This window comes from Drosophila bipectinata, chromosome 2R (assembly GCF_030179905.1).
Source record: "Drosophila bipectinata strain 14024-0381.07 chromosome 2R, DbipHiC1v2, whole genome shotgun sequence".
Classification (NCBI taxonomy): domain Eukaryota; kingdom Metazoa; phylum Arthropoda; class Insecta; order Diptera; family Drosophilidae; genus Drosophila; species Drosophila bipectinata.
In genome coordinates, this window is record NC_091737.1 from 11,760,493 (window position 1) to 11,787,191 (window position 26,699).

The 26,699-nt window shown below is 40.0% G+C and overlaps 3 protein-coding genes across 4 annotated transcripts; 1 reads left to right on the forward strand and 2 right to left on the reverse strand.

The window, feature by feature from the left end:
- Positions 1 to 2,746: 2,746 nt before the first annotated feature.
- Positions 2,747 to 23,092, forward strand: Cbp53E (Calbindin 53E). 2 transcript variants are annotated; one of them, XM_017252922.3, is made up of 12 exons: positions 2,747 to 2,919; positions 13,468 to 13,661; positions 13,724 to 13,809; positions 13,887 to 13,976; positions 15,183 to 15,269; positions 15,348 to 15,488; positions 15,557 to 15,612; positions 15,683 to 15,728; positions 19,938 to 19,949; positions 22,152 to 22,208; positions 22,269 to 22,340; positions 22,396 to 23,092. In XM_017252922.3, exons 2-12 carry the CDS (start codon positions 13,508 to 13,510, stop codon positions 22,537 to 22,539), a joined length of 945 nt encoding a protein of 314 aa, XP_017108411.1. In that variant the 5' UTR covers positions 2,747 to 2,919; positions 13,468 to 13,507; the 3' UTR covers positions 22,540 to 23,092. The 2 variants fall into 2 exon arrangements, with proteins under 2 accessions (XP_017108411.1, XP_017108412.1); XM_017252923.3 differs by lacking the exon at positions 19,938 to 19,949.
- Positions 23,093 to 24,055: 963 nt separating this feature from the next.
- Positions 24,056 to 25,225, reverse strand: LOC108133135 (uncharacterized). The gene is made up of 3 exons (XM_017252924.3): positions 25,086 to 25,225; positions 24,449 to 24,895; positions 24,056 to 24,395 (listed from the first exon to the last, which is right to left on the reverse strand). Exons 1-3 carry the CDS (start codon positions 25,154 to 25,156, stop codon positions 24,191 to 24,193), a joined length of 723 nt encoding a protein of 240 aa, XP_017108413.2. The 5' UTR covers positions 25,157 to 25,225; the 3' UTR covers positions 24,056 to 24,190.
- Positions 25,226 to 25,229: 4 nt separating this feature from the next.
- Positions 25,230 to 26,690, reverse strand: ste24c (ste24c prenyl protease type I). The gene is made up of 2 exons (XM_017252919.3): positions 26,549 to 26,690; positions 25,230 to 26,483 (listed from the first exon to the last, which is right to left on the reverse strand). The coding sequence occupies exons 1-2, from the start codon at positions 26,660 to 26,662 to the stop codon at positions 25,230 to 25,232; spliced, it is 1,368 nt and encodes a 455-aa protein (XP_017108408.1). The 5' UTR covers positions 26,663 to 26,690.
- Positions 26,691 to 26,699: the final 9 nt, after the last annotated feature.

Consider the following 26,699-nt stretch of genomic DNA (forward strand, 5'->3'; position numbering starts at 1 on the left):
AACAAAAACCACTTTTACAAAAAATAAATAATTATTTTGCCGGTTTTTCGGGCCTGCTTAAGTGCAACCTATGAGAATCGAGGAGGAGGGCGCTATTTTTTAATAATTATTTTAAAAAATTTTATTGAAAATTTGGTAACTTTTAAAGCACTATTGTGTAATGTTTCCATACGCAAAAAAACCGTAAAATTTGACTCTTCATTACTATTTGACTTCTAGGCTCCCTTAAAAGTGGGCAATAAAAAAATGAGTGTTTACATTTTCAGATTTTTAATTAAAAAAAAAACATGTTTTCCTTTAGAAATTAAAGGACTTTGTCCGTCAAAAGATTATAATACCCTTCTGCAAGGGTATAAAAAGAAAAATATATTGGCATTCACATCTCAGGGGAATCTTTTAGCCCCCAAAAAAAAGTTCTTAATCGCCTTCAAAAAAAGCGTTCTCAACATAAAATTCCCACTAAACGTACTACGAAAAAAAAGGAAAATAAAAACCATTGGCTTATAAACAAGTTAAACAAACCATTGCCACTTTGAAATCATTTTCTAAAAAATAAAAATAAAAACAGAAATTGGTTGTTTTCAGAACAACCCCAACTAAAATTCTCCAATTTTTTTTGGAAACTCTCTGCAAATATTTGGTTTTTTGGGGTGTGCGGTGTGTGTATATGTGGTTGTGGATAAATTTTTGAAAATTTATTTGAGGCAGCCTGTGGCTGCATTTGAAGTGGTAACCATTACCAATGCGTGTTGAAACCTCGTCCTTATTTCGTCCTGCCCCTGTCATGGCCTCGTCCTGGCGGAGGGTATACATATTTGCATGGCAAATTTTTTGTTGAATTTCTTTTAACATTTTAGTCGGTTAATGTTTTATTCATGCGACCCCACAGAATCCCATTAACAAATTTACACATTTTCAATATTTTTGTGTTTTCTTAGTGGGAAATCGATAATGTAGTATAATAAAACGAATGTAAAAATACAAAAAGCTAAAAAATCTGTGAAATATTCAATTAGGCAATATAAACACAAAGATACTGGAATATTCGAACAATGCCATCTGCATGCTCGCGGCACTTATTTCAAAAGTCTATTTTTGAGTATTTTGTTGTGCCTGCTGGTGTCTGCGCACATTTATTTGGTATTTAATTATTTTAATTGAAAAAAAAACACAAACACACGGTTTCCTTTGTTTATGTGTGGGGCCTTGGGCTCTACGCAGTTCCCTCCAAACCTACATATTCCCACCGACGACCCTGTAAGAAATACTTTGGCTGAGTGATAAGCGGGGCATTAGTAAAGGAAATTTATTGCCGGGGTTTATGAGATGAGTTGCTAATGCCGGGATTTCACAGAGATCTCTAATGTGATTGCTGCGATTGCTGCTTTTCAAATGCCTCTGTAAAGTCAAGTTTTAAGTTGATATCTCAGTAGGCTTTGTGAAGCCTAAGTCTTGGCCATTCAACAAGTGAGATGCCAGAAACTCCAGTGACCTTGTACTTAAACATTTAAATACCAGTCTTTAAAGAGTGTCCTTAGTTTTTACCTTTTTAAGGCTGCCGGGATATCCCAGTTGGCAATTGCATAATGGACCGAGGACTGTCCCTTTTGATGTGACCCGAAGATTAGAAGGCAAACATGGACACACAGGTCGGATGATTAATAAACACTTTTAGTTTTCACTCACAAAAGGGAAGACCTTTTCCCCAATGGTGCCCAGAGTCATAACAATTAACTTTAAAGGTTTAGACATAAATCCTAGCACAATTGTAGACCCGACAAGGACCCGACATACATGTGTGTAATAGGACACAAAGAAAAGGCACAAAGTAAAAAAGTAAAAAATGAATAATGAATGAGCCGCACGCTAGCAGAAAATCCAGAAAGCCAGCCAGCAGTAAGGGGTACGAGAGGCTAACCGGGCCAAGTGGGCGGGAAAATGGGAAAAAGCTTGGCGGCCAGGCATGAGTAACACTTGACATTGCCTGGAAAAGAAAACCCACACATACACACTAACGGCCAAAAAGAAAATCCCCCCGAAGGCCCAGCCAAAGGAAGCTCGTTTCTACTGAATTATAATATGGCATGCAGATAAAACATGGAAAGTCAAAAGGCCCGGGGGGAACTACAATTAAAAGAGAGCCTTCCCCCTTATACACAGAGACACGCACCAAAACCAAAGCGACCACCCAGCCACCTCCCGTCACAAAAATGAAAATTCAACAATTTCAAACACTGCCGGAAATCATTTCCATATGTATATTTATATGATTCTCTGTACGCTATCCACGTTCACATGTACAAATACACCCCGAGGATAAGTGCAGGCCAAGAGAAAGAAAGCAAACTCTGGACAGCTTTCTAAGAATTTTCCATATCGCAAATATAAGGCCAAAATTCTGCTCTAACCATGAAAAGAATTTCTCAACGAGCCAACTCTGGCTGGCTGGCTGGCTTTTGTTTACGGCGTGCCTGGAAAACCGCACAAAGGAAAAGCCCAGAAAAAAAAACAAAAACAAAACCAAGAAAACAAAAACCAATTCAACAGTTTGTTGCCAGCAACATGTTGCCATCATACCGGCCAGCAACATAAGCGCCTACGCTCGACATGGCCCCGGGTAAAAATTTTGGCTCTCTCTTCTTCCTTGATGCGGCTCTCTAACGCTCTTGCTCCGTGTTCTGGCCATAATCGTGTTGAGTTTTCCACATTGATAAAAGCAAAAAACCTGGCCATAATCGAAACAGTCTGCAAAGGATTCTAGGCGCTAACGGTTCTTCAAATAAAAGTCGAAAATCGCAATCGTCGCGTGCGTTCAAAGGTTTTTGGAAAGTTTTTGAAATCAAAAAACGTTATTAAAAACAAAGTGAACAAACACTTTTGGAGAAACTCAAAATCCAAAAGTCATCTAAATTTGAAAAAGTAAATATACATATAAAACAAGTATTTTAAATATTTTTGATTCAAGAAAAGACTTTAGTTAAGAAACTTACAAAATATGAAAACAGAAAGTGCTAGCAAAAGTAGTTTATATTTTTCATAATGTATATCCTGTGTAGCTATTTCTATCTAAAATTTATATTTAATTCTAAATTCTACTGCTAAAAATTGATTTTTTTGAGGATTACCTCTTCTAAGCTCTTTAACTCAATTTTTTTCCTGTTTTCCAATCACATTATTCAAATTTTATAATTCCTGTTAAAAGCTTTTTAAATCTGACCCCAACTAGCCTAAGCTTCAAAATCCAGAGCCGACAAACTCGTTCAGATTTTTCAACTAGGGGCAAAAAAAAATCCAATTTTCAGAGCAATGGAAGTTGCCGAAAAAAGGAGCAACAGGAAAAAATGTTTGGCATTTATTGTCGACCCGCTGACAGCTTCGAGCGTGTCAAATGGCTTAAATTTTTTGTTCAGCATCCGGGTCTAAGGGGAGTAAGCGATGGAGGCTGCTAGCTGAAGGAGCTGCTTTCAATTAAGAGGTTGAGCCAACTCAGGCTTGTCCTCATTTATATGCCTAATGGCAGCCACAAGATCGTCGTCTGTCCTTGACTTTGCCTATTCATACGCAAAATTAAGCACAAAGGGTGGCAGATAATGAAGAGGGCCTCGGATGGGGATTGGATGGGAATACCACGGCATGGGGCAGTGCCAGACACTGGCATGTAGAGCTGCGTGCCAACATTTACGAGACACGTTAATTTATGCTCATTCATAAATCTGCCTCTGTGGAAATCCCTTGCATTTGCCGTCGCCAGAATGTATGCAACACTATATAATAAAGCAAATTGAAAATTATGACAAAACAAGGACGTCTCAGGACCAAGGCGAGGATGGAGATACCCTTTCTTATTATACAAAAAATTATATTAAGCTCCATAAGAAGTAAGGCATGATAAATTTTTGGGTTATGGGTAGAAATGTCAAATACCTTTTTGTTAATATATATAAGAGTATTTTGAAGACCTTATAACTTTTATTAACACCAACTCATCATCATAAAGCAAAACGTCTGGCTAATTGAGAAATATGTCAGAACACGAAGACCCCTTCTTAAGGGCTCCCTTGAAAACAGAATCTTTTCACATTGTGGCTGTAAGATGGTGCCAAAAATTATTAATTGGATGACAAACCAATTCTCGCTTGTTCTAAGCAGATTGTCCTCCAAACAACTAGGTTGCTAAATTGCTAATTATATTCTCGGTTCAACAATTTATTTGCAGTATTCTAACGCGAAGCGAACCAACAAATTGCATGTTCAAAATTCGAATCATTAAAATAACTCATTTCCCGTTCTTGTATTTTTGTTTGCGTTTCTCTCGATTTGAACAGTGCACGCGCTGAGGCAGCATAAATAAATAGCGACTATCAGAACCGAAAAATTATCAAAATAAATACCTATTGTTAGGCCAAAATGGGCCAACGAGCCACTACTCGACATCAAGCCAAGACTGAGGGCGTTCTGTTTGCGTTTCGCCTTTCGCGCGAATTTTAATGGCATTGGGAAGGAAGTGGGGATTTTCATTTATAAATAGCCTTCCATTTACCGAAGGGAAAAAAGGATGTTTGACTAATCGAAAGACAAACACAGACTCAATATGGCGACGTCACAGAGATGAGCAATGATTGCAATTAATTTGAATTAATTTCACACTATTCAGACGCCACGAGATTGATGGCTCGTTGTGAATTCAAATTGCGTGGGAGTTCGGGGCTTTAAATAATGATGCTGTCATGCTCCTGCCATCTCAATCATAAATTCCTTAAATTCCACAGACTTTGCAGAGTGTCCTTTCTCTTAGTTAAACTTTCGCACTTTGGCTGGCGAACTCTTACCTTTCTGATAATTTCCCAACTTAAATATCGCCCGCAGGTATTGACCGTAATTATCTTTGAACAATGTCAAAAACCGAAAGTGCCATTAAAAAACGTTCACGCCTTACGGTAATAATTATTCTAATTACAAGCCGTTTTTTTGGGGAAAGTTCTAGCCCCATGGGGCATGTCAAATATGTATCTTGTCGGGTACAAACAGACCGAAGAAGGCGGAGCTGCCACAGAGCAATCAGCATAATATTATTCTTGTTGTTTTTCCATTTTTTTTCCTATCGGCTCGAGTCTGAAATCTTTCCACACGCGGACCTCCAGCTGGTTAAATACAGGCCATTATTATTTATTATTATTATTATTATTCCTTGATGATTATTTACGCAAAAGTAGCGTAAAAAGTGCCTTCTATTAGCTATGTAAATATTTACAACGTGGGACAATTGAACAATTGGCTGAGGGGCCCAGGGGCTCTGGGGCTGGGTGGAATGCCTTGTGACGTCATTTAATGAATAAACATGAAGGAAGCCTATTAAAGCCCCGAAGTAAATACTCGTATGCATACATGTTTATATATTGGAATATTTATATATTTATTTCCACGTACTAACAACCTGCAATTGTTGTGATTTTTTTATGGTTCTGCTTTTTCCTGAATTCTATGAAAACTCAAAAGAAAAACATATGACGCAGTCTGTTTTTTTTTAGAGAAAATATTTCAATAGTGAGAACTTTGGCTGGTTTTTGGGGGTTTTTCATTTCAATGGTTTTTCTTGGTAGTAGCAGTCGTAGTTATGAAAACCCACATCACGCTGTGAGTGATTGCAATTTCCTTAATTGGGACGGCACTCTCTGCTTTTCTCGAAAACCATCCAACTTTTGTTTAAAATTCATAAAAATTGTATGAGAACTCTGTGAAAGGATAGGTTACACATTCTACTCTGATATTTATAGCATCGGGTTCCTGAATTCCAGTTCTGACCCTCACAACTGTCAGTCCTGCCGGGCTTAAGTGACAATTTTCAAATTGACTGACTGGCATATCCATTACGCCGCACCTGTCATCGACTATAATTTATTTGATGTTCATCAACAGGAACAAATTGGGAATTGGGCTTTGAATATTCAATACTCCATTCAACCCATATGACGTATACGCCCTGTATCCATACAATAGTAGTTCAAAAATTTGGACTCTTTGTCAGAGTCTAATAAAACTACATAAGATTGACCGCATGTGGAGTTTCTCATCACTTTCCATCTGCCCCTTGGGAATTTAATTAAAAATGTCCAGCGCCCAGCGGGTTTCAGTCGCCAGACAAAGGAAAAAGCGTGTCATGACGAAAAAAACGAGCACAAAAAAAATCATTCTTTTGTGTTGTTTTAACAATTTTCATAGTGGAGTATTTTTCAATTTAAATTCAACGGATTCTAATGGCTAACCATCTCCGGAGAAGCTAATTAAGGGGCCTCCACAGTGGGCAATAAAATATAATAAAATTGCAGCTGTGGCAGACAGCAAAAAAAAACCAAAAACTTGTGTAAACCAACCACTAACTTTCCAGCACATTTTCACACATTTTCTTTAGCACGAGAGGAAGAAAAAAATAGAAAAAAAACAAATGGCTAACTAAATACACAAAAGCTTCCAAATAGCGGCCAAATCCACAACAGCTCGTAAACAACTCTTGGCCAGCTCTCGGCATGACAAATATTCGGAAATCAGACAAAAATTTTGGGGGCCGGTGGAAAAATAAAGAAAATATAAAGTCCAGGTGCATGATTTTCGATCTGTTTATGCAGATCATCATCGAACACTTTCCGGCTGATCGTTGTAATTGGAAAAATTAGTTTTCCAACACGAGTATACAAATTAAGCAGCTTATAGACAGTAAATTACAAAGGAATTCTTTTTTCGATAATTGTTTACAAAAAAACCGAAAAAAGACAAAGGAAAACCAGAGGAAGAGGCATCGCTAATGCAAATTCCATAAATCAAGAGATGCCATTAGAAGAATCGAACTAAATATATCGCCCGTGCAAAGGAAGGAAAAATAAATAAACCGATTTATTAAAATCAAATCCTATAAACCATTCAATTAAGTGAACTCCCAAAGGTTAGATGTGTGATTTATAATTAAATCAATTGGAACGACCACTTTTGGGCAATTAAAAATTATTTTTGCACCCCATAAGTTGTCGTTCTAGTTTGAAAATTGGATCATAAATTATCGGAGAAAAGTTCCTCTTGCCAATTTTTTGTTTTATCTGTGAGTCTTCCTCGTTTCCACCCGCACGTTCTTGGCCTGTAGATGACCTAACAAATTGGCATTTAAATTTTTAACTGCATTTTTATGATGGCCTGCTGCCACATCCCACATCCTTAACCTACATCCTCCTCCGTCCCAGCTCTGACAGAATGCCATCCAAATAAAATAAGCCGTAATGCAATAAATAAAACTGTTGCTTTTGTTGTCGGCCCTTTTACAAATTGTCTGCCACCACCGGACCCTGGGCCATAAATTAAACCCTGGCCGAATCCGTACCCTCTAAGCCTTTTGGGATGAATCTAAATCTTTTGGGGTACGAGAGGACATGCAAATCAATCCTGGACGTAGGCGTTCGGTTTAATAACCAGCTTACAGGATTAACTGATGGGCATTCCTTTTTATAGCCAGTCATGCATAAATAAACATATTTCTTGAGGCATGCCGAGTAAATGTCAATGTCAACTGGATCGTTTTGGGCTGGATTCGGCTTCCTTGCCTTCTTGCGTTTGGTGGCCTAAAGTGGCCCAAGCCAAGGCTAAGTTTATTATGCCGCGAAAAATGCAGGCACTCTCGACTCGAGTGCCTCCGTGTAACCCTTGCACTCAGAACATTCAGCAGAAACAAAGAACTACGTCAAAGTACACTCACCAACACGTCCAAACCAAGCAAGGACTAAGTTTTCTGTTCTTCTATAATTCAAATGTTAAACACAGTGATGGTTCTGGTTGCAGAAATGTTTTTGCTTATAATTAAAAAAGTTTGTTTTATAAAAATTATCATAAAAATCAATATTGTAAACTATAAACCTCTATAAAATATTAATAATTATAATAGTTTTAGGCCAATTAAAGAAGCCCTTGCCAAGAGTGTGTCAACATTTCAATGATTTCTATAGAATGCACAAGCCCACAATCCTGGGAAACCTTGCTGTCACCTAGTCACTCACTCACTCACTCACTCACTCACTCATTCATTCACTCAGTCATTCATTTAAATTCCCCTTGGCTGGTGCACTTGAATACATTTTACAGCAGACTGTCTGTCTATTTGGCCCGTTCATGTTTCAATGTCAGTGGAGGGAAGTTTTCCGTATTATTATTTATGAATATGACTTTGGCCGACATATATACTATTCTGTGGCACATATCAGGGTATGCAAGGGTACATATATTTATATGGGTACTTGGTAAAAAGTACTTCTAGTTTAACAACTGCTTCGCACTCGAGGGCGGTAAGTGAATGCGTTTTGCAGTAAAGGTGGAAGAATTATGGTCAGGTAGTAAACAGGAAATTTGCTGCAACACGAAGGCTAATGGAAATGCGAGCGGAAGTCCTTTCATTGTTACACACACTCACTCTTTGCCTAAGTGCATTTTTAGATGCATTAGGACATTAATACCATGATTCTATTAGCCCACACACTTTGGTTTTATCACCGACACCGGGAAAGCATAAAAAGGGCCTCAAGGAGAGTTACGTGCAGGAGGTAATGTGGCATTGGATCGCATAATTTCAATCTGTGTGCACTCTCAGCTCGCTTCTACAATAAATTATAGAAGCTTGTCGGCCATTAGGTTGTAATTAAAACTATATTTAGACGCTCTGCAGGTATCGGACCGAATCAAACGCAAAACACTAATGCATAATTCAGACTTGGCAGAAAGCCGCAGTCGGGCAAAAAGTGCTTAAAATAGAAATAATAACACAGCACTGGGGCGGGCAGACACGACAGCAACAAGCTACAAGGAAACCCAAGAGCGGAAGGAAAACTAGGTGAAAGTAGGGAAAGCGGAGAAAGGGTAGCAAGTGCCAAGCCGCCAAGCCGTGAGAAGTAAATAAACAGAACAAAACACTTGAATTAAATTGTGAACTGTGAGCTTAATTCATTTAGAGCCAGGACATGCCTAAGGACGTTGCCTGAGAAAAAACAATTGTTATTTTGCATTTTAATTAGTTTATTTATGGCAGTGGTTCTACACTAAACTATGTGAGATACAGATAGGATTCAAAGACATATAATATCATATAAAACTCAATAAATTATAAAGAACACCCACTATTTTTAACTGTGCATGTTTTCTTTGATGGTCGTGTGGTTAAGAGCCTTGTGAACCACTGTCAATGTCAGACAGTCAGACCGAGAGGACTGAAAGCCAGTGGGACAGAGGCGTCCCATTGACAGGTAAGCAGTGGAAAGTCGTGCGTTTTGCTTTCTCCACTTTCCCTGCTTTTTTCCCAAGCACTCGAACACGCGCACAAGATCTGAGAGCGGGGGCCGGAGAAATAAGACACAACTGAGAACCAAGAACCAAGTCCCGAGAACTGGGGGAAATGAGAACTGAGAATGTAAGCCAAACCGTCGCGGCTTATGCAATCCGGCCAACGAGGCTTGACAGTTTGGTTGCCTTATCTGCGTTTTTGCCTCGAGGGCTCCTCGGGTTTTATTCTCGCTTCCTGCCATGCAAGGCGGCCATTAGTGACGTTGACTCAGCCAAAAATATTCCCCATTCAATATTCCTATTGATTCATTTTGCCAAAAAAAAACTATATTTTAATATGAAGTTGGCAAGTGGGTTTATATACTTCTGAAAGTTGCGGTTTATGGTTTTTTGGTAAGAAAGTTTTAAGGTTTTCTCAACTATTTGTTTGGCCTTAAAAGAAGTTTAATTTGTTTTTCTTGCAAGATGCAAATTCGTTCTACCTCTGGGTTGCGGCTTCTGACCACGTTTAGTCAACGCTTCATTACACAATTTATATTAAAGCCGTAACTTAACCCGCAACACCCAAGAGGCCACATTGGCTGGCAGTTGGAGTCGGGCCAAAAGTATTTGCCATATCGCACTCGGAATGGCAAAAGTTCTCGACCAGCATTCCGCCATAATCGTATAAATACGAATACAATTCTAGCCTATTCCTATTCTGTCCTATTCCCCTGTGTGTGGCCCACTATTCCCCGCCACCAAGGACAACAGTAAGGGATATTCGTTTGTGCTCCACGGCAGTGGGAACAATAGCGGAAGAGGCTCCAAGCCATTGCATTGGGTGTAATGCAATTTCCAGGCCATAAAATGTCATGCTCCCAGCCTGGGAAAAAACAGAGAAAAGTCTTTATGTTTGGCTCTGGAAAAAGCGTTTGCAGGTAATGGCCGTCATCACAGAGTCGGTTAATGCCGCCAACTTGTCCGAAAGCAGATAACACAAGTTCCTAAAGTGCTCGCGAACAATGCGGAAAGTTTCTCTGCAAATTAAATGAAAAGTTAATATTGGCAACGACTTCGATAAACAATAGCAACAATGGGGGCACACAGTCAACAAGTTGCAAGTCCTAATGCGATTATGCCACCAAACTAAATGTCGACCAATTAAAATTAACGAGGTGTACTTACCACTTTCCTAGTATCCTGATTAAAGTCTCGTAACTCAGAATAAGAAACCATTGCCGAGGCAAATTAGTGTTGATTTCCATGTAGAGCGATAACGGGTTGCATTTAGTGGCAACAGCTGCTGGAAATTTATGCTGACAGTGTTTCTATTTTGAGCTTTGTTTTAGCCACATCCACCGCAATGAACTGTCAACGATTCCCACCGCACATATCCGGCTAGATGAGCACTAAAACAAAGCCAAAAACAAGCTCCATTGGCCAGGACTTTCATGACTGCCAGGACTCAAAATGTATTTTGCGGCAGCTCAGCATCCGAGCAAATCCTGCGCCAAAAGCCTATTTTAATATGCGCTTAGTTTAAATTGAAATTTCAAACATTATTTCCGCATACCTCGGGCTTAAAGATTTATGTGTTTCCCATAAATTAAAGAAGCGTGCTCTGTAGACCAAGAAACACCAAAATGCAAAACATTTAATTCATTTTTATTAAACATTTAAATTAATCCTGTGAACACAATTTCAAGGGGATTATAAATGAAATAAAAATAGGATAATGTTTCATTTCTGCTGTACTGGTTCATAAGTATGTATAATAATAACGTTGATTTATGTTACTTATGTAAAAATTTGAGGTCAGGTTTTATTGCAGAATGGTAGAACATCGTTTCAGAAATCGTTAAGGTATTCTTCTTAAGTATCGGATAAAAATTGACTACGATATAGACATGGTTAGGAGCCCTATATGCTATTTCTGGAATTCTAAGGGGTTCCGTTAGAAAAATTTGAAAAATATCGTTGAAAAAATTTTTAGCCAGGTTTTGATGCAGAATTGTGGAGAATCGTTCCAGAAATCGTTTTAGGTATTCCTCTCAAGGATCGGATAAAAATTGACCAAGATATGGACATGGCTAGGGGCCGTATTGGAGGTCCTGGGGTTTCCAAGGAGTTCCATCAGAAAAATTTGAAAAATATCGTTCAAAAATTTTGTTGCCAGGTTTTGATGCAGAATTGTGGAGAATCGTATCAGAAATCGTTTAAGGTATTCCTTTCAAGGATAGCATAAAAATTGACCAAGATATGGACATGGCTAGGGGCCTTATATGGGGGTCCTGGATTTTCCAAGGGGTTCCATCAGAAAAATTTGAAAAATATCGTTCAAAAATTTTGTTGCCAGGTTTTGATGCAGAATTGTGGAGAATCGTATCAGAAATCGTTTAAGGTATTCCTCTCAAGGATCGGATAAAAATTGACCAAGATATGGTCATGGCTAGGGGCCGTATTGGAGGTCCTGGGGTTTCCAAGGAGTTCCATCAGAAAAATTTGAAAAATATCGTTGAAAAATTTTTTAACCAGGTTTTGATGCAGAATTGTGGAGAATCGTTCCAGAAATCGTTTAAGGTATTCCTCTCAAGGATCGGATAAAAATTGACCAAGATATGGACATGGCTAGGGGCCGTATTGGAGGTCCTGGGGTTTCCAAGGAGTTCCATCAGAAAAATTTGAAAAATATCGTTCAAAAATTTTGTTGCCAGGTTTTGATGCAGAATTGTGGAGAATCGTATCAGAAATCGTTTAAGGTATTCCTTTCAAGGATAGCATAAAAATTGACCAAGATATGGACATGGCTAGGGGCCGTATTGGAGGTCCTGGGGTTTCCAAGGAGTTCCATCAGAAAAATTTGAAAAATATCGTTCAAAAATTTTGTTGCCAGGTTTTGATGCAGAATTGTGGAGAATCGTATCAGAAATCGTTTAAGGTATTCCTCTCAAGGATCGGATAAAAATTGACCAAGATATGGACATGGCTAGGGGCCGTATTGGAGGTCCTGGATTTTCCAAGGGGTTCCATCAGAAAAATTTGAAAAATATCGTTGAAAAATTTTGTAGCCAGGTTTTGATGCAGAATTGCGGAGAATCGTTCCAGAAATCGTCAGCCATGTCCATATCCTTGAAGGTATTCCTTTCAAGGATCGGATAAAAATTGACCAAGATATGGACATGGCTAGGGGCCGTATTGGAGGTCCTGGATTTTCCAAGGGGTTCCATCAGAAAAATTTGAAAAATATCGTTCAAAAATTTTGTTGCCAGGTTTTGATGCAGAATTGTGGAGAATCGTATCAGAAATCGTTTAAGGTATTTCTTTCAAGGATCGGATAAAAATTGACCAAGATATGGACATGGCTAGGGGCCTTATATGGAGGTCCTGGTTTTTCCAAGGGGTTCCATTAGAAAAATTTGAAAAATATCGTTGCAAAATTTTGGGGCCAGGTTTTGATGCAGAATTGTGGAGAATCGTATTAGAAATCGTTTAAGGTATTCCTTTCAAGGATCGGATGAAAATTGAGTTGGATATACTCATGAATCAGGGCTATATATAAGCACTCTGTAGAAAATTTGTAATTGGATGTGTGTTGATCAAAATATACCCCTGGCAATGGCCACAATCCTTTTGAATATGTTTTCAGTTTAAATATTATTTTAAATGTCTTCCTTTTAACCACATCGTGTTTTCGTCTCCAGCAGCGCATCTGGAACCCTTGCTAAAGCCCTGAGCTTTCTTTCTTATTTTTAGCGCCACCCCCCACAGCCCATGTACAGCAATTTTGTTTACATTTCTTTCTGCTTTCTCCTTTTGCTTTCTTTTCTTTTCTTCTATCTGCGGGCGTATTTAACTCACAATGACTTGTGACAGCACAGGGGCGGTGTCAACTGGTGTGGATGGGGGCCAGCGCAATGGGGGTCACTTGTGGGGGGTACAAACACCCTCACCACCCATACTCATACAAATGCACTTTTCCAGCGAGACTCCCAATGCGACCATTTCTCACTTTTGTGGGTCCGTGTTTCCGTGGGTTCTGTGGGTTTCCGTGGGTGTTGGTATTTTATGCTATTAATTTGACAGTTTCAGCTGCGCTGACAACTGGCTTTTCCCCAGACAGCGAGCATAGCATTTAATGGCGGCAAATTAATTGTTGTATTCCTTGCTCCTCCCCAGATAATCAACTAGCATCCACACTAGCATCTCTCGCATAGAAATGGATTCCGCCGCCGCTGCCGCCGCCGCCAAGCGCGTTCAGATCGAAAAGGCCCACAACTTCATGCGCCAATATCGTGATCCGGAGTCGCGGGAGCTGAAGAAGCTGTCCGCCAATCAGTTCATGGATGTCTGGGCCCACTACGACAAAGATGGTAAGTAGAGTAAACTTCAAAGCCAAGAGGTTAGAGCAACATCTTACTATTTGTGTTATTAGGAAATGGCTACATTGAAGGCACCGAGCTAGATGGCTTTCTGCGGGAATTCGTGTCGAGTGCCAATGCCACGGACATCAATCCAGAGGTGAGCATTAAGTGGATCTGGCAAGTGCATATTCAAAATTAATCTTCTCGTGTCGTGTTATTATGCAAATCCCCCAGGCTGTCACGGACACCATGCTCGAGGAGCTGAAGTCCTGCTTTATGGAGGCCTACGATGACAATCAGGATGGCAAAATCGATATCCGAGAGGTGGGTATTGGACATATAAATGCCTCCTGGCATTAGTTGGCCCCAGAGAGTTTTGTGTACAACCCGAAACTGACCGCATACATCCGTATCCGCACCCGCACACCCGAAACGGCCAACGTGTCGTATGCGCAATGTTGTCTGAATGGCTTTTGTGTATTTGAAATGACATTTCCTTGAGAGTTGGTGGCGCCTCTTTTTCCTTTTCCAAATTGGTTTTTAAATGTCTCTACCTTCTCGAGGGCGCCCCTTCTGCATTTTCCTGTCAATAAATTATTTGGCGTTTTCTCCTTCAAAAGTAAGAACTTTTCTGGCGAGGTCCCACCAGAAAAAAATCCAAAAAAGAACTTTTTTTCTCGGTTCCTTCCCACATTAAATGAGTTTTTAATTGAAGTTGGACCAGCAGCAACAGCAGCCGGAGCACGGACTATTGAAAGGAGATTTTTGTGTACATTTTGAATGGTAGAAATAATAATAAAGCACATTCGGTGGTGGGCAGCTCTACACAATGGTCTTTTGATAAATGAGCCCCCCGAAAAGAAAGTTGGCGAAAGTAAAGTGAAAAGTTCAAGTTGCAGGGCCCCCATGGACTGCTGATTAAGGTTCCGTGGCCCACAATACGAACACAATGGCCCAGGGACTCCAATTCATAATTCATGCGGCCTGCTCATTGCTCATACGCCATGTTGTTCCAACGAACGACAATCGATTGAATTGGCTTGGAGGATAATTTGCCTGTTTAACCCATAATAAGCCGTGGCTTGTCAACATGGGATGTGCCAGAGGATAAACTTTAATTGCGATAGTGCATTAATTACCCAAAAGCAAATAAAAATGCAAATTGGAAGAGGAGCGAATTAAAAAGTTTGCCACGAGAAACGAGCTTGATCGGGCCACAGATGATTACAGCTGAAAAGGCAAGGAAGGGTTGGGCAACGAAAGGACCTTGCGATTCGACACTTAAATTATGCCGGAAACTTTTAACGAATGCCTGAGACAAAACTTTGCAAGAGTTTTTTGGTCGTAATGAAAGTGCAGCAGTCCTCCAGTATCCTTGAGTTTCTACGCGATGCACCCGAGATATTTAAGCCCAGTAGGAGTCCCTATGTGTACGCCTATTTATAACCTATATAACCTATTTTGTTATCCAGTCACGCAATGAAACAAAAGAAATTCCTTACACCACATATTTTTCAATTATTTTCGCAGCTCGCTCAACTTTTGCCCATGGAGGAGAATTTCCTTTTGCTCTTCCGCTTCGATAACCCACTGGAGTCCAGTGTTGAATTCATGAAGGTACGGTGACAATCTGGAATTTTCTTAAGAAATTCCATTTAATTATTTGAAACCCTTCTCTCTTTTCCTTTAAATTAGATCTGGCGTGAATATGACACTGATAATTCGGGTTATATTGAGGCGGATGAGCTCAAGAATTTCTTGCGCGACTTACTCAAAGAGGCCAAAAAGATCAATGATGTGTCCGAGGACAAGCTCATTGAATATACTGATACAATGGTAATAAATAAATAGTTCATAAATTATTGTAATAATTTATTTATCAATCTTTAATTTATACTTCTTAGCTTCAAGTATTCGATGCCAACAAGGACGGTCGTTTGCAGCTGTCGGAAATGGCCAAGTAAGTGTCCTTGAAGTCACTGGCTCAAAATGCTCTGGCGACAGCCAGCAACCTAACTTATTTATTGCAGATTACTTCCGGTTAAAGAGAACTTCCTTTGCCGCCAGGTGTTTAAGGTAAGTGGTGACAAGCGATATGACAATGACTTCCAGCCAAACCAGAAAAACATCGTTCAATTGAGGAAATTGCCGAGAAAAGATACGATCCATATTTAAAGTACTTAACGTCGCGATTTTCTGCTTAAGAAACTGGAACAGACTTCACGGCTTGCCTTGAAAGAATAAAACACGTTTAGCACTTAGGTTAGATATTATATTTTAATTAAACACTAGCTGCAGCCTGGTCAATCTAATTAATTTAGCTTTTGCAACTCCATCAAGCCAGCAAATGTATTTTTTATATTTATTTTTCGAAAAAAAAAACTGTGCCGATTGGGGATTTGTGTTTTCCTAACCCTGTTTGGTACTTCATTTTAGCAGATCCTTTCTACAAATTCAACGCAGTAGGAAAACATTGAAATTGAAAAGTTGTGGCCATAAAAAAGGAACCAACTTGGGCGCACAATAAACGGATTTTGGTCCCTCGACTCCTCCAGCCAATTCCGGCTGCCTCGCAACAAATAAAGCCATGGCCAAGCCAGAAATAGCAATGCTGCCAAAAATAAATACAAAAAAAAAAAACGTAACAGAGCAGACAAGAAATATTGCCAACAATCGTAAAAATAAACGAAAGGAAAGCTCAGCTAAAACAGTCAGGTGTTTTTCACCCAGTCGGTGAGAATAAAATACGTGGAATCAATTTCCGAAGGCAGGCAGGCGCTTTTTCTTTTGGCCAGAATCGTCGTTCGTTATTCGTTGTTGTCTCGAGCGTCAACAGATTTGATGTGATTTGAATTGGGTTGTAAAAAACGGGGAAGCTAAACAGCAACCACTGCATAAACAGAAGGTGGAAAGTCCCCAAATGGCTGGCCATTAAATACTTTAATATTAGTTTTCCCGCACAGCCAGATACCCGAGCAATTAGCCAAAGAAAAAGCCATGTGGTGTTGGGGAAACAAACTTTTTTTTTCGTTTTTGCAAACAGAGAGTAGCAGAGCCCAAACGGCAGATGTTCAGGGCAAAAAGGGACATTTAAAATTCCCCCGAGAAATTGAAGGAACTCATTCTGTCTTGGCCAAATGCTGATGATGCCAAATGTGGTTAAATGAAGGCAGCGATGTCGTCGTTGCATTTGAGTCTGCCACCGAATGTCACGTAACATGCCACAGGCCAAAACTTGGCCAAAAGTATATGTATTTCGAACATGTTTGCCGTTCTCGCATTTTAAGCATTTTTGTTGAAAAGAAAATCGGGAAAAGCAAACAGGCATTTCGAAGCAGCAGCTGCTTCGTGCTGAGTTTTCCCAAACAGAACTTTCCAAAAATTTATGCAGGCCTATGATTGATATGTAAGGGGTAATACTCATCTTCAATTCCGCAATCAATAAGCGTTTAAAAGGCAATAGGTTAGCGGTGTTTCTTCGAATTTGCTGAGCCCAGCCCTTTGCCAAATTTTTCGAATCGCGTTTTCCACGCCTTCTTCTAGGATTTCCTTTTCGCTGTCGCCTGCCACATGAACCACATCCCCCCACACAAAAGTAACAAATACTTGTATATGGTACAAATAGTACATCGAACAGCAAAGAGACCACATCCATGTCGATGTTGTTCTTGGCAATCAAGTGGGTTAGACACACACACATACACTGAGGAAAAAAATAGTGGGCTGGCGTGGGGGGGTATTGGGAATGGGATTGTAGCCAAGAGCTCTTATTGTTATTTGCTGCAAATGTACGTGCTTCAGCCGCATTAACGCTCATTGCTCATTGGCAGCAGTTGCCGAAAAAGTTAGGAGGGGTGTGGGGGGCGGACAATGGGTGGCAGGGTGGCAAATTCAAGGGCGGGGGCATGGGGATGGTGCATCGACAACAGTGGCATCGAAATCAAAAGTGTTGCATTCAAGCTGTACTCACTTTGTATTGGTTTTGGGTTTCAATTGGATTCCCATTGCACTAAATCACATTGTTGGCTGGTTTCGCTCCGACGCGTGTTTGGGAAACTAAACGGAAACATCACCTGGAATTCGGCTAATGAAAATCGAGGTTTCAATGTGGGATCGTTAAAATATAGTGTATTTGAAAGAGTATATTCCCCAAAAAAATTACAAAACAAAACTTTGTAGCCCCCTCTACAAAATAAAACTCTAGCAACATATTTCCCTAAAACCCAAAAAAGTTTTAGAAATTTGCATATTTCGGGTTTCTAAAAAAAAAATGCTCGTAAAAATGGAAATCCCTTTGGAAAAGCCCAGAACTCTATTCCAGAACAAGGCACGCTTTATGGATGTGCACTCTGCGGTGCAACACCAGAGAGGCAGCCAAGACGAAGCCACAGCAATGAACAATGCTCGTTCATGGCTCGAATGCCACATATTTGCTCATTGTTACAGCTCGCAGCACAAACGACATTTTATTTCGGTTTTATTGATGCAAGAGGGCGCGGAGGGATGGCAGGAAAAGCTGTGTGCGGCAGGCCAGGAGTCATGCATCACAATGTAGCGAAACATGGATGATTTTAATCGAAAACTCCGACGCGGACAAGGTTGCTGTCTCTCCGTTCCAAGCCACTGAGCTCTAATGCCGGTAAGAACCATCCGGCATGGCCACCTGACCGCTTCCGATATGCGTTTACTCGAATATTGTATAAAAATTCATCAACATAGTACCGCCACCGCCATCGCCACCGCCTGCGTCATCGTAAGTCGGCCGTTATGAAGTGCCATAAAAAGCAGGCAGAGGAAAGCTCAGGCAGCCATAAAATAGGCATTTCCAGCACATTTACCCAAGGTGCAGTTATTACTTTTATATAATTTCTGAGTACCCGCAGAGCAGGCCATAAAACCCCGAACATGCATCAGCATTTTGATAACCGCAGCGGGATCGGTTGGGAGGTAGTAAACCCCCGACTTATATGCAAGACACATTGCAGTACAACCCCAAGCATCGGTAATTTAACGGACGCCCCCAAGACAATTTCTGCACCCTACTATATAAAGGTCTGAACTCTGACAGCAACTTCTGTCCTAGGGCATCCAATTATGTGGCGCAGTGTATGGCTGGCTCACGGCCAAAACTGGCGGAAAGCGTTATGCTAATGCACATCACGTATACGCCGCATGCACCGCAACGAACAGTGACATAATGTGCTGCAACAGGAAAAGCGAATGGAAATGGATGTGGGCCAGAGGTGGGGAGACAAGCTGCGGACAGAAAGAAAGGATAGAAAAGACTATGGGAAATTTTAGGAGAAGCTAAAAAAGTCCAGGATGTGGACAGGAATGGTCTACCTTAGTTACCGCTTTTGTGGTGAAAAACGGACCGGTCCAAAGAATTTTCAAAGTGAAAACGTGACTCCGCGTCGGCACAGTTTATTTTTTATTTGAAATTAGCTTTAAAATTAGCGCGACAATAAAGCAAGAACAACTGCAAGCTCTCCGATTGGTAATGCGTTTGATTAGTTAACGTTCACTAAGCGTATACTTGATATTTTCCATTTATAGTTTTGCTGCATCCAGATCTTAGATCACCTAGCTTACTAAACTAAACTCTAGCTTAACAAGTACATTATAAGCAAATCAAGGCAGACTGACACAAGGTCCTGCCTTGATTTCCACAAAACCACTTAATTTTAGTTAAAATCTTTTCTAACTTTCTATTTATATATCTTTTTCGTTTTCCCCGCCTACCTCCTCTATGCCTAACCAACTACATCTGTATCTATATAAACATAACAAATATCTCTATATATCTATGCATACTCTTCTATAATCTTGCGATTTGTTTTTGTTTCTAAACCAACAACATGATAATAATCAACCTAAAACCTAATCTAAATACTAAATAAAAAAAATTGAAAATTAATATTATACTGTGCACGTGGTGTAAACATTTTTGGGCTGCCCACCTACCAACTTCCGATTTCTGTCACAACCAAACCATGAAAATGCAATTTGAGAATCGACTACGAAATAACTAAACTATTTCCGCAAATTTAAACTTTTGGCCATACGCTGTATATACAAAAATTTGCATATATCTACAAAAATCTGCAACCAATTGCACTGCCAACTATAAAAACAAACCAAAACAAAATATATATTTCCATAAAACAATACACAAACTATTTACATTCCTGCAAAAACCAAAACCAATACCCGAAATAAATTAAATAAATAACATAAAAAACTATATACATATATTAAAAATATATAAAAATCCACACACTAAAGGAGGGCATTGATGTAAGTATTTATTTTTCACGCAATCATCGAAATCAAACAAAAAATTCAATCACGGGGAAATAAAACAATATGTACACACTGGTGGCCCATAAAAAAAAAACTCGCAATAAAATTGTATAATTTTGTATCTTGTTTAAAGAATCATTTTTTGTTTCACACTTGATGAGTAACTCAAGAATTTATATTGATTCGAGTTCTGTTTTTGTAGTTTGATTGTTTTTTCATCTACTGACCAGATAACAACAAAAATTGTACTACAGAAACACAAAACCACTTAAAATACTTTGAATTGTTTCAACAAATGTTTATAGAAATGCATGTGAGAAAAAAGCATGGAAAATTTTCCCATTATTGTATGTGATTGAATCAGTATATAGAGATTAGAATAGTCCCAAGCTTATCTTTATTTACTTGGTTAAAGTTTGAGCAATTTGTAATTTTAACATTTTAAGGAGGCTCAGCCTAAGGATTTGCCAATTTGCCACTGTGTGTGTGTGCTGGCCACAGAGAAGCTCTCACCAGTAGAATGATAGCTATGAGCTACTAATTAGACTTTTGATGGCATTGGTCCACCCCATTTCCCACTTAACACATTCCGGCCCAAGTACGTGAACAGCTTTGGCCGTAACGATGTGAGGTCCACACAAATTACACGTTGATGTGGAATCCTCCGACATCCTCCTGCCTGGTAACCTTTTGCATAATTTAGTCATTGAGTGGGGTATGTAGGTGTTGGAGGAGCTGAGAAGGGACCAAAGAACGGATATATATTTTGTGGCATTGCCATATGGATAATGGCAGCCGCAGGCTGGCACGCTCTCTGCCACCGGCTTTTCAAAGTGTTGAAGTGTAAAATAATTACTTCATTTTATCAAAGTGTATATGTATATGTATACGAGTATGTGTGTGGGCGTCACGTTCAAGGCGCAATTCGACTTAAGTGTGAGCCATTTGACAAAAGACCTGGCCCAGAGCAGCGTTACATTTATTTTATTTCGGTGTAAAATTCAATTTAAAGAGCTTTGCAACCGCTAAGTGGAAATTGTATAATGCCAGGCTAAGCCCATTTTTTTGTAAGGCTTAACTGTGAAAAAAGGGTTGCCACTTAATGGGTTTCTAATCCCGTTAAGAACGGAAAAGGAATGCGCCAAATGCGTTTTTGTGGCGCCAGTAAAACAAATGTTATCAGACCTCCACAAGGATAACGAAAACTAGGGTGACCAGATAGCTGAGGTGGGAAATACGGACACCGCCGTTTTGTCGTATCCCCCCCCCCCCCCCCCCCCCCCCCCCCCAAAAAAAAACTCTTAGGAAACCCAAGTTTTCCCTTTTTTTCGCAGTGCCGCACCTGCTATAAACTTTGAACTTGAGGCGCCACCTTGGCCATATTGCATAACCCCCGAAATTACAAAATGCAGGACCTTCCACATACACACACATGTCTGGGGCTGTGTGTGGGAGAGTGTGTGTGTGGCAGTAATTCAGTGTTTCGGCGGGAAAGGAGGGAAAATAATTCGAGCAATTCGCTGAGCACAAATGGAATCGATAAATTTCGTGTTTCCCTTGTGGAAAACGCATTAGGCAGGGCATTCCCCGATGAGGAAAGCAAATGGAAAAGACAAATCTGTTGTACCTGTACAATAATTCATATTAATTAGCGAATGTCAAAGCCATAACACACACATAATTGGCAGTATGTGTTTCGTTCAGCTTAATTAGGCTTTAAGCATAAGCATAACAAATGAGTGTGAATATTAAATACCTTTATTTTTTGTATTATTATCCTTTGCATGAAATTCAAATGATTCCACTGGGACTTAACTTGGCAAGATTTGTGGCTGGTTATTAAAATCCATTAAAAAAAAGCATGTCCTCTGCATGAAGTCATTATTTTGATGCTTTGTATATAATCAATTCAAATCAGAACTGGCACCAAAACACTTCACAATTCGTAATAATAGATCAATAATGTTTTAGGGGAAAAACTATTGTCCTATTCCAGTTGGTTGTCTAATAATCTTGGCCACCAAAGTTGATATTATCCTATACTTTTGTTTAAATGTCATTGAAAGAGTTAGCATAACTTCAAGAAGGAACCTTCTTACTTTATGCTAAGTCTTAGGTTGTCTAAATTGTAAATCATACTCTGAAAATGTGGAACATTACGAACTACTCCTCTGATTGAGATAACTTTTCCCCCAGGGCGCTACCAAGCTAACCAAGGAGGATATTGAAAAGGTCTTTTCCCTCTACGATCGGGTAAGTTAGGAATAAAGTCTTGGAATTATAGAAATTATAAAACTTTCACGACACAACCAGGATAACAGTGGAACAATTGAGAATGAAGAGCTGAAGGGCTTCCTCAAGGATCTCCTAGAGCTGGTCAAGAAGGTGGGTTTCTTAACATAAAAAATATCAATTTGTTTTATATTTGGGATGCCCTTAGGATGACTACGATGCCCAGGATCTGGCAGCCTTTGAGGAGACCATTATGCGGGGAGTGGGACACGACAAGCACGGCAAGATCTCGCGCAAGGAGCTGACCATGATCCTGCTGACACTGGCCAAAATGTCGCCAGATGAGGAGTAAGCTCAATCAGGGCCCAAAATCCCAGCAAACATCCCAATAAGATTTTAGCAGACTCTATTTTTGTCACCCAATCGAGGGGAAAAATACAAATGAAGGCCATCGAGGGCCTTGAGGCAATTGTTTACTTTAGAACTGCATCCCAAGGGGGCAGTAAAGAAAAAGATTTTGGAATAGAGGGACAGGAGATCCTGAGAGACAAGGGATCCTGTCCGAAAACAAAGCTATTGGTAAAATATAATATAAATGTTTCAATCTTAAATAAATGTTTATCGTACGTTAAGCTGTTGAGAGTATATTTCCCCAAAACGAAAAAAAATCAAACCAAAGCGGAGAATTATCCAATCAAACAATTTGCAACTCAGAATCGAGCCACTTTAAGTAAACAACTAAGAAATATAAGAAAGAAATATAACATCAAGAGATCAGTACATCGATTTTATATTATATTATATATGTATTTATATTTTCTATGTGTATTTGCATAAAGTATTTTATTTAATTACCAATTAAAATTTGAAATAAAATTACCTACATTTAAGCGAAAACAAGCAAATCAGTAACGATTTATTTGAGATTATATAAGTATAAACTATGTAGATAATTGTTGTTAATAATTGTGAAAATGGATAACTTTTAAAATTGCAACATAGCAAGTATTCTTTGCCAAGGCTCTACTCAAACATCTATATACGTGTACTATGTGTATTTGAACCTATGTATATCTCCCGCAAACATCAATCAATCAATCAAGAGCCACTTGCCACAGCCCTGAGGATGGACGCACCTAATACAGGTAAAAGCAAATGCATCTGCCGCCACCGCCCCAGGACACGACAGTGTCAAAGTACGAAGGGTAGACGCCACCTGCTGTTCGAATGCATCCAGTTGGACACTCGTCCTTGTCGTGGCTCAAGTGCTGCAACAGCCATTTTCCATCCGAGGATTTTCAACAAGAGGAGATTGTAAGGCAGAGATTTAGATTCAGAGCAACTGGCAAGCATTTCCATTTCAATTCCTGGCCTGTAAGAAAAACAAATCGGAAAACTAATACTAAAATTTAACCTACAAAGCTATGAACTATCCAATATTTTTTTCAAGGTGCTATAGCTATATACATATACAACTCGAATGAATCCTTTCAAAATTTTATTTCATTGCTCTTGGAAACCTAACTAGAACAAATACTCTATATTACTAACTTAAGCTTTAAAGTCAAGACAAAGGCGGTATTTGCACAAGGATTTATTTTGGAAATAATGCTTACAATCATTTTAAAAATAAACCCTTGTGTAAACCCAATTGTACGTAGTGACAAAATGAAAACTCGTACGCACCCGTACAAGCAACAAAATGCCAACTTAATATATAAATAAACTAATTACGATACAACTCTATATGGTACTTATGCTAAACCTAAGATATTGTTCAAACCACTTGCATGTAAAGCTTCGAAACGGACTTTCTCAATATACAAATATCGAATATCTATATGGATAAATGTCTAATACTATACAAATACAGCAGAAATGTTTTAATAAAATAAATACAATCTATGCAGACATCAAGGGGTCAGCACTCCAAAAGCAAGCCTCGGCTTCAATTGTTTTTTTCCCCCTCTACTTTAATAAATACTATCTATATTATGGTCTTTTCAGATGTCCTGGTAACGAAGATTGACCTCTTTCTGGAGATCTAGGAGGTTATGTAGTTTCTTGAGTAAGAAACTAGCGCTCTGCACTTTCTCGCTCAAAGCGGGAACCCAAGCAGAATCATCCTCCGATGACTCGATCTGAAACATTTCTGGTTCAACTAGATCGTTTATAGTATCCATTATCTTCCTGATGCGCGGACAAAAGCTGAAAAAACTTTCTTTAGTCTTTTAATTTACTAAGATATTTCTTTAACTTACCATTTGGCCCCCCTGTATCTATCACTGATAATTAACTCCCAGGCCCTACAGTTCTGCAAATGCCAAGCGAAATTCAATATCTTTATAGAGTCCGTCTCTGGTTCCTTGTACTCCACAATGCTCGCCCTTTGAGCTGGCGGTAGTTCAACCTCCTCTAAAGTCACTTCATGCCACACAACAGGCTTATTTTCCTCCAAATCTATATCATTGTAACTTAAGACAGTTAAGTCCAATAATTCTAGGCGTTTTTTAGCAGCTTCCGAGACCCTTATATGTGAGTTAGTTCCAAAATGTCTTTCCAAAAAGTGTTTCGCCTCCTTGGGATAATCTTTGGGCGCTGGCTCACACATCGGGCTGAGGTCCGCCATTCTGCCGTTGTAGGTTAACCAGGAGGGATTCGCACAAGAGGCGCGACTCGAGTCATCTGCGTAAGTAATTTTTGTTTGGCTAAGAAAATGGAAGAAAAGCTATTAAGATGGATAATTTCAAGAATCTTTAACGATTACAATTTTTATTCAGTTAAACAGTTGAAATAAATTATCAGTATGCTATTGATAATATTCTAAAAGAAGCACACTTCGTGGCTGAAGGATATATCCCCTATGATCGGTCATCCACGCACCCGGACTCTACTCACCCGCTGCTAATGCTGACCACCAATTTGGTAATGGGCCCGCAGCGGGGCGTGACAATTTCAGTTCGAATCATACGGACAATTTTATACGAAAACCAAGAAAAACCGGACAAAGGCTAACGAAGTCTAAGTCTAAGGCTACTACTACTATTTTCTGGAACTCTCCATGTTGTCTAGTTTCTGCTGGTATTCCAATCTCTGGAGGATCGTGGGATGAGTGTGATGCCAACGGGCATAGCAATCATCATAGATCGGGAAACTCATGTGATCGGCGTAGATCTTCACCAGGGCCATCCTGAGGGGTATGGAGTAGCCCATTTGATGGGCGAAACGATCGGCAGCGTACTCGAAACGGCGTAGATTCCACAGCATAAGTACATTAGCCAGGACCAGGTACGGAGTCATGGCGAATCTCAGAACTATGATGAATCCCACGATTATTGGACAAAGTCCCTCTTCGAAGCCCACTGCCATGTACAAATAGGGGCAATGGAAAAAAAGACCAAAGAGTGCCATGGTCAATAAAAAGTGGATCTTCATGATGATTGTGGCTTTGTAAAAATGTCCATGCTTCCAGTGGCCAAGTTCGTGGCATACCACACCCGCCACCTGGACGTTGGTCAGTCCGCGGCCCACTTCGTATGGTTGGATCTCGCTGGGATCCAATCCTTTGTTAAGCAGCAGAGTGTCGAATATTACGATCCGTTTCAGACAACAGCTCCCGTAGAAGTAGGCATTGCTGTACTGCATAGTCCTGGTTCGGATGATGAAAACCCGGTTCATGGGGAAACCGACCACGTCGCAAACACGCTTTACCTCGGCGTAGAGGGCATTTCCTTCTGGCAGCACTACCTGTCTACCAATGCACGGGATGCAGCAGTACGGCAAAAAAAAGACCAGGCTAATGGTGAAGCCGGCCCAAAAAAGCCAGAACCAGAGGAAGAAAAAGAATCCGATCGTCTGCACACTGAACACAAGGCCCAGGGTGATCGGGATCAGGATGAACTGGCTCAGTAGCATGGCTATGAAGCCCACGCAACAGTACAGATACCATGGAAACTTCCTTTGCATTCCATAGCGCAACTCCAGGAGACACTTGTCGTAGATCAGCACCGGCAGGAAGCGGATGCATATGTACACCGTCAGGTAGAACACAAAGACCAGGCTGACCCAGATCTCCGCTGTCGTTAGAGCTTGCAGCGTCTTGGAAGCCAGACCCCAGAGAAAGGCATAGAAGCCGAAGATCAGCTCACACAGGGTAATGATCAGGTCTATGAGAGTCTTCCAGATCAGGAGCTCTGTTTTGTGAAGCTCGTAGATGCGGGCGCGATGGAAGATCTCCGGCGGGATCACTCCTCTCAGTTCCTCCGGCACCATAATGGAGTTCATGCATACCAGATGCTAAAAAAGACCATGGAACCGATCGTATATTAATCATAGGGAGAATACCAAGTACCCCGACTTACTTGTCTCTTTGTGAGTATTATCTCCCAGATGCGGTCAACTACTGCAATCACACATAACACCACCAGGACAATGAGAGGATCTATTTTTGGCCAGAACTCGTATTCGAATGCCATTTAAACTGATCATGACCGCCAAAACTAATAATAACTA